The sequence below is a fragment of the Cyphomyrmex costatus genome, unplaced genomic scaffold (assembly GCF_001594065.2).
Source record: "Cyphomyrmex costatus isolate MS0001 unplaced genomic scaffold, Ccosl1.0 scaffold30, whole genome shotgun sequence".
NCBI classification, from domain to species: Eukaryota; Metazoa; Arthropoda; class Insecta; order Hymenoptera; family Formicidae; genus Cyphomyrmex; species Cyphomyrmex costatus.
The window spans coordinates 3,127,025-3,137,579 of NW_017277125.1; the positions used below are offsets into that span (position 1 = coordinate 3,127,025).

The 10,555-nt window shown below is 32.8% G+C and overlaps 1 protein-coding gene across 1 annotated transcript in view; it reads right to left on the reverse strand.

The window, feature by feature from the left end:
- Positions 1-10,555, reverse strand: part of LOC108775364 (dynein heavy chain 9, axonemal) — a 28,218-nt gene that overhangs the window by 15,513 nt on the left and 2,150 nt on the right. The window contains exons 5-28 of the mRNA XM_018541693.1: positions 9,616-9,768; positions 9,190-9,401; positions 8,654-8,887; positions 8,194-8,397; positions 7,913-8,104; positions 7,621-7,830; positions 7,229-7,503; positions 7,045-7,163; positions 6,519-6,836; positions 6,281-6,380; positions 5,939-6,139; positions 5,434-5,662; positions 5,034-5,129; positions 4,383-4,723; positions 4,059-4,215; positions 3,728-3,960; positions 3,277-3,566; positions 2,703-2,851; positions 2,256-2,501; positions 1,970-2,194; positions 1,579-1,780; positions 1,346-1,512; positions 711-1,123; positions 26-296 (exon numbers count right to left, since the gene is read on the reverse strand). Of these exons, the coding sequence (XP_018397195.1) occupies positions 26-296; positions 711-1,123; positions 1,346-1,512; positions 1,579-1,780; positions 1,970-2,194; positions 2,256-2,501; positions 2,703-2,851; positions 3,277-3,566; positions 3,728-3,960; positions 4,059-4,215; positions 4,383-4,723; positions 5,034-5,129; positions 5,434-5,662; positions 5,939-6,139; positions 6,281-6,380; positions 6,519-6,836; positions 7,045-7,163; positions 7,229-7,503; positions 7,621-7,830; positions 7,913-8,104; positions 8,194-8,397; positions 8,654-8,887; positions 9,190-9,401; positions 9,616-9,768 (5,237 nt within the window). The remainder of the gene's footprint in view (positions 1-25; positions 297-710; positions 1,124-1,345; positions 1,513-1,578; positions 1,781-1,969; positions 2,195-2,255; positions 2,502-2,702; positions 2,852-3,276; positions 3,567-3,727; positions 3,961-4,058; positions 4,216-4,382; positions 4,724-5,033; positions 5,130-5,433; positions 5,663-5,938; positions 6,140-6,280; positions 6,381-6,518; positions 6,837-7,044; positions 7,164-7,228; positions 7,504-7,620; positions 7,831-7,912; positions 8,105-8,193; positions 8,398-8,653; positions 8,888-9,189; positions 9,402-9,615; positions 9,769-10,555) is intronic.

The following is a 10,555-nucleotide window of genomic DNA, read 5'->3' on the forward strand; positions in this document are numbered from 1 at the left end:
GGGGGGGGGAGGGAGAGAAATGTACTTTATAATCCATTTGTTCGGAACAGTTGAAGACATAAACCATTTGTCCAAGAGCTCTACCGAGGTCCTTGGTCGTCTCGGTTTTCCCCGTCCCTGCAGGCCCAGCCGGTGCTCCGCCCATTATCAGATGCAACGATTGCGTCAACGTAATGTAGCATCTGTCCGTCAACGGCGTAATTACCAGTCGTGGCACGTTACCCAGGTACTCGTAAGCGTATATGAAACATGCGTCGCAAATGTTGGCGAAGCAATCTCCTGATTTGTCGTCCCACCTACGAGGCGAAACAATCTCTTTCAATTCTCTTTTTTCTTGCACCTGCGCGAGAAGATTAGTGTCTACGGTATCGGGACAGGAATGAAATACCGGGATGGAAATTCAATACAGCTGTATTACGGTAATTCGTATTTTCAAAACCGATTTATCGACGCATTAATACAAATGTCGGTGCTTTTACATTTACAAGTTTTACTTGTAGGTTTTTTTTTTGGGGCTAATTGGACAAAGAATTATAAATCGTCACTATCTTATTGATGTTTAAATTCATTGATGGATTCGAGAATATAGAAAACAATTAATACAAATTTTCAATGAGCGAATAATTTCTTCTGAAAGTTCTTCGATACGCGAATGTTTTTTTTTAATAAAGAGATTAAATCAGTTACTTATATAATCTCCATGTAATCACCTGTGTTTTAATTGCGACTGCCATGCAAAGCTAGAAGAACTCTCTGCTTTAATAGATATTAATTTTCCGACAACGTCACGCGCATGCACATCGATGGTACAGATAGTCATGATCTTCTGGCGATCGTTTTCATTTAACTCGCCGCGCAAGATTGCAATCAAAGTGTTCAGTTGGCCGATCTGTTTTTTCTGGTAATCCTTGAGCGCGTTCTCGAATCCCTCTTCGAGTCTCGCGAATGCTATATTCACTTCAGTGGTCCACCAGATTTGCGTGCCGCATAGAGCTGGCTGTGCCTCGTAATCTAGAATCCAAAGTTCGCGAGGCTTCTCATCATACGCTGCGACAGCCTGACTGAAACGGTATCTGACACTTTTCGTCATTGCCTCTGTGACGCGATTCAACCAAATCTCAACCTGTAAATGAGACGATTACGCAGATAAATAACTGGATAGTCGGACTAGCGTAGCCATGAAGTGTTAAGTATGAGAAAAAGTATAAAATATTAAACATACGTTTATCACTATTATTATCTAACAAAAACAAACTGGTATATAAGTCATGACCAGTATGGTTTAATATATGTGTTGTTCTATATCTTATTACGTTCTGTCTTTTCGAGTTGGTTAACTTAATACCTTCCCCGTGCAGTCACACGTTCCATGGATGGCCATTTCCTCTCCATCCTTTGCTATCATCCTGTTAGCGTGTTTCGTCGGTTTTCCATCTTCAATTTTCCACTGGAGCTTTGCCAGCGAGTCATACAATTTGGACAAATGCTTGCATACCAATTCGGGATTGTTTCCTGTTGCAATAAAATATATGTAATTTCGCAAAGTAAATTTCTTATCGTGAAAGAGAGAGATTTTACCATTGCTTAATATGTCCAATAGATCTGCTGACGAGATGAAGTAAAAACGTGGGTAAGCTAGTCTTTTTGTCTCTAGATAATCAGACAGAGCTTTCTCGCAAATATTCAATTGTCTCTCCAATTCCTCGAGCCGATCCAAAAGTTTCGGTTTATTCGTTGACTTTATTATGTTCAGATTGCTCAACATTTCTTTCAACAAATCCTTGACAGAAAATCCAAAAATATCCAATTAATATAATCGTAAGATTATATAATTAAATTATTAAAATTAAATTATATAGTTAAATTATTAAAATTAAACTAGAAATGCATAGAATTATTTATTGATTCCGAATAATTTGTTTACTATAAAAAAACTGTATTATATTTGTCAGATTTTTCTTAAAATTACTTTAAAATCCTTGTCTATCTTTTCAAAACGCTTCGACTCTTCCGGCAATTGACTTCTTATGTCTTCCGATCCAATGAAAATACTCTCGAGGTGCATCCAAGCTCGTTGAACTCGAAACCAGGCATTGATCGTGACATCTGCATTGTTAAGCTTTTGTTGCCAATCTGTCACTTCATCGAGGAAGTAGGCAACATATTTGGAATCCAACATGTTTTGTAGTTGTACCTACGATAATAACCTTGTTCTGTCTTCAGAGTTGAATCAGAAATCCTGACGAAAGACATACCTGATTCTCTTCCAACATCTCGATTACTTCTTCGCTTATATTTAAAACATTAAGTTTAGTGCGTTCATGTGTCTCTTTACCGAACTCAAGAATATCCCATATGTTGTGCAACTCTTTGAAGACTTTCTCCATGCTCATTTCTTTAACTGCCTTATCTACCATGTTCTTAACTTCCTCCTCAAATTTGTGAAGCTCTAATTTTAATAAATCTTCCAAAGTGGTTTTATCATCCATAGTGAATTTTACCTGTACGAGTTTGATTAGACTTTTATAAATCAGATAAATTAATTTGGAATGGAAATTATTTATTATCATTATATTAAAGTTTAAAACCTAAAATTAAATGATATATGTATATTATGCAAGTAGCATTTTTTAATGGTTGATGAATTTATGAAATAAGCATTTCAAAGTATTATCATTAGGGAAATAGCATTATTTACGAACCCGAGTTTTAACCATAAGTTCTTGCCAATGTCTGTCCTTGATGGCGGGATTTTGTAATTCTGAAACTGCTCGTAGTGATGATATCATATTTCTCACTTGTGCTTCTATATGAGCATATAAATCCCAAGCTCGTGCTTCTTTATCTAATTCTAAATTAATGTAAAGCATATTGGTTTCTTAATTTATGACAAATATTTTGTATTAACATATGTGTGTATATATACATATATATATATATATATATGTATATCGTTTGCATAACATAGTAGATAAACATAAAAATATGTATGTTTAAATATTGAGAAGATACAATTGACATTCCGATTTTGAATCTTTAAAAATTTAATAATTTTATTATACTTAATTATTCGAAAGTATCAATTATCAATGTAAAACTTGGATGTGTTAAGTTAGCACCCTATTTTTAAAAAATTAAAAAAAAAAGTTTATTAAGCGGAACTCTTGTTATTAACTATAGGGAACTCTTCGTCTCATCAAATGGATATGGGAACTCTAATCAGAACTCCTGAGTACTATAGTTGGGGTGCTAACTTAACACACCCGTAAAACTTACGTCTCAACTCTCGAATCAATTTTTTACACTCTTGTTCCATTCCCTCGACATCTATCTTTTTCCAAAATGTTGTCTTCCATTCGTCTAAACTCGACGTAATGATATTGACATAATCCCAAAGATTCTTCAGAAGTTTTAATTCTCTTCTAGCAGACTTGATTTGTTTAAATTCTGTCATCTGTTGTTCAAATATGTTCACTTGATCGTGCAATGCCTTTAGTTCCTCTTCGAACTTTAGAATTTCTTCATTTATCTTGTCCAATTTCTCATATACATTCGTACAATCGAAGCTATTGATTGGTTGTAATTAATTATAAATTGCATTTAAATAGTTAAGAAATTGAAAATCTGTGTAAACTTAAAAATTTTTTTAAAAAAAGATATAGATCTTTGTACACTATTTTTAATAACTTAATTTTTTTTATTCAAATAAATGCTGCGATTGCTTTACCTAAACACGATGTTCTCGCGAAAGTGCGCTAGATACTGTTGTTGCCTGAAATCATAATAATTGAGACGTTTCTTCAATAAATCGATTTGATGTGCCATCAAAGGATTCACAAGCTGTTTCACTTGCGCCGCCCATTTTTTAACCGTTGCCCATAGCTCCGGTAATTCTGTCAGCCAGTTATAAGTTTCGTCGCCAAATTTCACTTGGTATTGTTTAAGAAGATCTATAGTCGCCTGTGATTGAATCAATTAATTGTTACTGAATATTTTGTTTTATATAATATTATTATACATGCAGAGTAATCATTTATATTTTTTATTATTTTCATTACCTTTATAGGCTCCCACATATCGTCAATTTGATACTGTCGATCTCGTACCTCTTTTAAATAATATATAGTGTTTAACAAGTCCTCGTAATCATCTGGTGCGATTGGCTGGGTAAATTTCTTTAACGCGTTCGTCAAGAATTCGCTAAGATTTCTGAGTCTGTAACGTATAAAGTCATGAAAATTGAATATATTAATATATATATGTCGTATTAGTACATTAATACATATGCAATGTTAATCAATTTATAAAATTTAAAAAGAAATATAAGGCAAGTATGATTACATAAATACATGTTATGTATACATATAATAACGAATACGTACTCGTTGTTGACATAATCAGTCAGATGTGTCTTGAATAAATTAGTCCACTTGCAGATTGTATTTAGTAAAGCTTGTTTCAAGGCTCTTACATCTAGCCGCAGCCAACGCAAGAAAACTTTTTCATTCTCAAACTCGTCGCATTTTTTATAAAGTTCCATAAAATAGTCAATTTCTCTTTTAAAATCGGCTAATCCTGGCTTTCTCTCTTTTAAATGTTCCGGCAAGTTTTCTTGCGCTATCATATTTTTTTCCTCGTTCGTAAGTGCGCGGCCAAAACGTAAAAACAAGTTCAAATATTGTTGTCTATCGTCAAGCCATAACCAGGAAAATGGTTCAAAAATCTGCAATTTGAAAAATATTAGTTTTCTTGATGCATATAAATAATGGATAAGTCATTAATTAGATGTCTGTTGTTTTCTCTTAAATAGATGGAGTTTACAATGCCAGAAGTAAGTGATTAATTGCTCTGTTATTCTGAAGTTTGCCATCAGAATCCTTGTTGTTTTATTGGTTTGGGATAGTGAAAGTTCTATTGCATTACATTCACGCGTTATTAAGCTATTGCTTTCACAGGTATATAACAAGCAGAATATATTTACACACTATTAAGATTAAAAATAAGATAATCATAAAATTGTTTGAAGATCTTACAACGATATATTCTTGCGCCTGCACCAAACCTAGCTTGATTCGATTACACGTTTCCTCGAGCATGAAAACGATATTTTCTTCTTCTGCTAAATCAACCTTAAAGTATTATATAGCGATTAAATAACAGAAGAATGAGATTATTATATGTGTGCGTGTGTATGCGTGAACAGTTATGAATAAAAGAAGAGAAAACTTTATTAAAGTCCACAGATTAGCTGGAGAAAATTACAGCTGTTTTTATTACCTACATATCTTTTCATTTCTGCAGTTTGCTAATTCCTTCCTTTAATCGTTTTGACGTAAACAATTAAGAAAAAATTATTTTACTTTTAACACGCAAAGTATGGTCGCGATGCAACAAATGCGCCTGTTATTGACCACCCTATATACAACGACGTACTCCGTAATGCTTCCGTTCCGTAGCGATGTCAGGATCTACGCGTGGTATTAAAGTTCCCATTCTCATAATGTCAAGCAGCAAACTCTCGTAAAATGTATAAAAACCCTCGGAATTATCCGGATCTACCGCAGGATGAAAGACGATGTGGGGTACCTCGAGCGACAGTTGAATCTCGAAAAGAGGTGATACGTTACTTTCCGGATCGGTTTCATCGAGCAGGTAACATATGCTGCGGCGTAGATACGTACCGCGTGAAAAACAGTTTCATTATCAATTAGTAATATTTAGAACATTTCGAGAATAGCATGTTAAACTTTAACTTTTAGTCTTTATACGTTATACTTTCTACTTTCATTTTTAAAATTTAAAACTTTAATATGTAAGAAACATTTTAACTAAATATTTATCCATCGATATAATATTGCAAATAATGTAACGGTACTAATAATTGATCGGCAGAAAGAAATATGAACTTTAATAAATGTTTGATGGAACTTAGTTCTACCTGGTAGAAGCAGCTTGGATCAAAGCTTTTGATATCAAACTGTCGACGTAAACGAGATAAGGCTTCCATTTGCTCATATTCTGAGCGATTTGCTCGCTTGTTAATGTTATTCCAGCTGCCGCCATCATTCGTTCATCCCTGCCGGCTTTTTCATATTCCATAGCATCGCGCGCAATTATTCTTTCCTTCTCCTCATCAATTCTGATGATAATGATAAAAGTATATTTTACAAAAAGTTTAAAAAAATTCTAATTTGTGTAGTTTTATCGTTACTTACGAATAAATGTATTACACAAGCACAAGTTATACACTCTAATATTGAGAAAGGATTGGTATGCATACCTCAGTCTGCTCGGTAAAGTTTGCAAATCCTCTGTATCTGTTCTTTCTTCGAATTCTCCAAGTTCTTCAAACTCTCGTTTTCTTGCATCTATGCGCACGTCTGTGTGACGAATATATTATAATTTTATATTTCGACTAAATCAATGAAAATTTAAAATCCAAAAATTATCTCATAATTTCGTCATATAAAAAAAAAAAGATCAAAAGCCTTTGAAGAAAAGTAGTGAATAAAAGTTACTGTCATCCAATTCAATCTCATCTTTCTCGTACACTGAATCGGGCAGTAAATCGAAGAAAAGTTTATAATTTTCATCCAAGACTCGATTTAGTTCTCTATTGGCTTGCTCGATCTGGTCATATCTCTTTTGGAAATTCTCGTCGCGTTCACCGATAGCGAGCAAGTTCTCATCTTTAAAATCCTTACGCTCTAATATGGGCGACATCGCCCACGCGTAAATCATTCGCAACAACGTGTTCATGTTTTCTTGAGCATAAAAGATCCGCGAATGTAACTTTCGTACTAGACGCAGCAAATTATTTATATACTCTGGTACTTCTGTGAAATAAATTCTCGATGGTAGTATATGTTAATTGTCATATACAGTGAGAATTGTTACGGAGTTGATTTTCTTTGTGTAATCATATCTGTCTCTCTTCTCTTTGACTTGCTTTACAGATTATCTCTTTGAAGCAAGACAAAAAGTCACCCATTAGACAATATTATGAACGTTATAAACTAATTAATCGTTAATTAAGAATTTCACCTGGAGAATTCCAATTATAATTTTCCTGGCCAATGCGAATTAATTTGTCCACGTTTTCAATTTCGTGCTTCAATAATTCAAACTCTACAGGCAAACTATAGTTTCTTATCCAATTGTACCTACCATTTGAACAATGTTATGTAAATGGAATTATTTCTCATCAGTCAATAATATGTTTACTTACCATTGTGTGAGCAAATTAAGATTATAGGTACTCTCAAAAAAATATTGCATTCTGTGATATAATTGGATTGCTTCTTCGGGTAAGTCTGTCCTCTTCATAGTGATCATAAAGCGAATTTCTCGCAGTAGAGCAGTCAGTTCTGGATCAAAGTTTAGATCGAGTAACTTGTTCTCGTGTACTATTAATAAGCTTTTCGACAAATGAAAGTTGCTTATATCGACTATCTTGCTGGTCCAGTCCGTGAATATTTTGTACTCCATCGCGTTCATGAGTGACTTATGAAAACACGATGTACTTTTATTAACACAATTCGAATATTGAACAAATACCAGTCTAAATCAAATAATTAAAATCTATCGGTTTTTTTTAGGATTTTGTGACCTGCATATTACCTGCATTTGATCGTACTTCGGTTTAGTTTCATGTGCTATTCTGAGATTTATTAAAGGATGGTCTACCAATTTCGCACATTGCATCGGATAGTCTATCTGTTGTCGCAACTGCGTCAACGTACATAACGCACCAGCGACATGCGGGAAATACTGATCGGTTTCAATCCATTCGTCCTCCTTGTAATCCTTGAAGATACTATCAAATATGACCTGGAAATAGTAAATGGAGTCTATATGAGATCCATCATGTATCTTTATATTATGCTTATTAAATCTTAATATTGTAGAGCACTTTAATGTCATCAAAATGGTTATGAATTCTTTGAAGCAATCTCTCGTAATTGTGCCATAACTGTGCCATGATGATTGGTCTGTTGGCCATCGAGCCTAGGATCCATATTATCTTAAACATGATTTCAGTATTATGGCATTCAGAAAATGCTTGATCGAATATATTTGCCAGCTGTCTGTCAAAGTCTTCCACCTATAGTCGACAATTTTTTACTGCGATGGTACGATTTTTACGTTACGTGAAAAGCAATAATAACGTGTACGATATATTATTGTGTTTACTTTTGCTAAAAAAGAAATAACATGATCTGTGAATCTTATTTCTTCTGGCATCAAAATATCGTATTCTAATTCACCAAATTCATTGTAGATATTAACAAATTTTTCATGAATGTCATATATCTTGGAACATAACATTTTCTTTCTTAAACTCGCGAATTCCATTCTTTCTAGTTTAAAATATTCCTGGGCCGTTTCAAATAATATCTAGCAAATAATACGTAATAAATGATTATTGTTATTTGTAGAGAATTACTTAAATTATTCTACTTTAAAAATAATAATCATATATTATTTTTACGTTATGTAAAAATGCATTTTAATTTTTTTATATTTCCAATGTCTATACATATGTATGTGTGTGTGAATATATGTATATATTTTTTAAATTGTTAACGATTTATTTTACGTGCGAATCCACTTATGGAAAGCTTAATATTTATTTTAAAAACAAATTACGAACTTTGATTTCTCCCAAACGTTTTTGAAAATTTGTTATTCTTCCAAGCACCAATTCATCATCAAAATTCCATGGAATTGATTCGGTCGAGTGTTTAAAGTAATTATCCAATTTACTTCGAAACGTTTCAAACATTTCCGTATAATAAGTCAAAATGTTTGTCACATGCATTAATCGTTTTAGACTGTCCTCGATATCGCCAGTGAATAAAGTACTCTGATCCAAATATTTGGTAGCCTGCGAAGTTTCTAGTTAGTAATATAATAGATATTTCTGTATTGTTAGAAAAGAAATAGATTATAATTAAAAGCATAGACATATTAGGCTAATGGCTTGAATAAATATTAAGGACACACCAAATTTTTTAAATCCATATTACAACAAAAAGCTTCTTTTTTTTCACAAAATGAAAATGGTTAAGATATTTATTAACGCATACTTTCTTGAAAAATATAAACTAATTTTTAGTCGTCATGCAGAGAACATCTTGACTTCTCGAGTGTTTCAGTATATAATACTTATATTTTTTTCTTACATACCTCAGTAATTAGCAGATTAGATATTTCAGATAATAGCGTAATTATTCGCGTTGGAATGCAATAGTATTTTGAATTTGCCCATATCAGGCATATACAATGCAGCAGTGGCTTCAATTTTAGCTGTATATCTTTGAATTCGGTATTTTGTATTTCTTCGAAATGAGGTTCCAATGCTTTTAAGTAGGCGCATACATCGCGTGCTTCGATTACCGCTTAAGATAAAAATTGTTATGAATATTACATAATTTTAGTATGTTGAGTTTACTTGAAAATTAATTAGTAAACTCTGTTTCTTCATTAGATTAACTAATTAGAATGAGGTAGCGATATATACTTATTACAGTTTAAAAAAAGAACGGAATGCTGCTCGACATAATTAATTAATACTCTTTGTATATCGTTCTATTAACGCTAGCAAGATCTAACCAGCGATAACGTCCTTCAACAGAGCCTTGAAACGTGGTGAATAGGGGCTCTTGGTTAATTCTAGAATAGATGCCATTTTTTTCACTCGTAGATCCCTCATTTGACTGTAAATAGATTCGACGTTTACAAGTCGTTGACACCAGAAATCAATTTCTGCAAGTGTGTTATCGATGGTTAACATTCTTTAATTCTTAATTCAATTTCTATCGATTAAATTTGGTTGGTCATCACTGATTCAGGAAAATAAAAAATATATATTCTTGGGTATGTTAAGTTAGCACCCCAACTATAGTACTCGGGAGTTCTGATTATACTTCCCACTTTTTTTTGACGAGACGAAGAGTTCCTAATAATTAATAACAAGAGTTCCGCTCAATAAACATTTTTTTTACATTTTTTAAAAATGGGGTGCTAACTTTTTATCAAATTTCGAGGTGGAATAGTTCTGAGCTGCTTAATAGCTTCAATTTGCGATTACCTAGAGTTCCTGATATGTAAAAAAAAATTTTCGAATAATAAAAAAAAAATTAAAAATTTTTGAAAAATTAATTTTTAGATACAATAGTTCTGATGATAATTCCTGCTTCTTTTTGACGATACGAAGAGTTCTCTATGATTTGTAATGACATATGCGCTTAATAATCATTTTTTAATAATTTTTTAAAAATGGGGTGCTAACTTTTTTAACGAAATTCAAGGTCGCATAGTTCTGATCAGCTTAACAGAACTATTTTGTGAATACCTAGAGTTCTTGATATATAAAAAACATTTTTGAAATATAATAAAGTTTAAAAAAAATAGTGGAAATCTTTGAAAATTTTTTTGAGAGTACCGAGTAGTTCTGAGTAGCGTTTCTTATAGTACTCGACGAGTTCTATCGAAAACTGTAAGATGAAAAAGCGATTGGACCAACGGTTTGCAAGATACAGCGACATTTGTC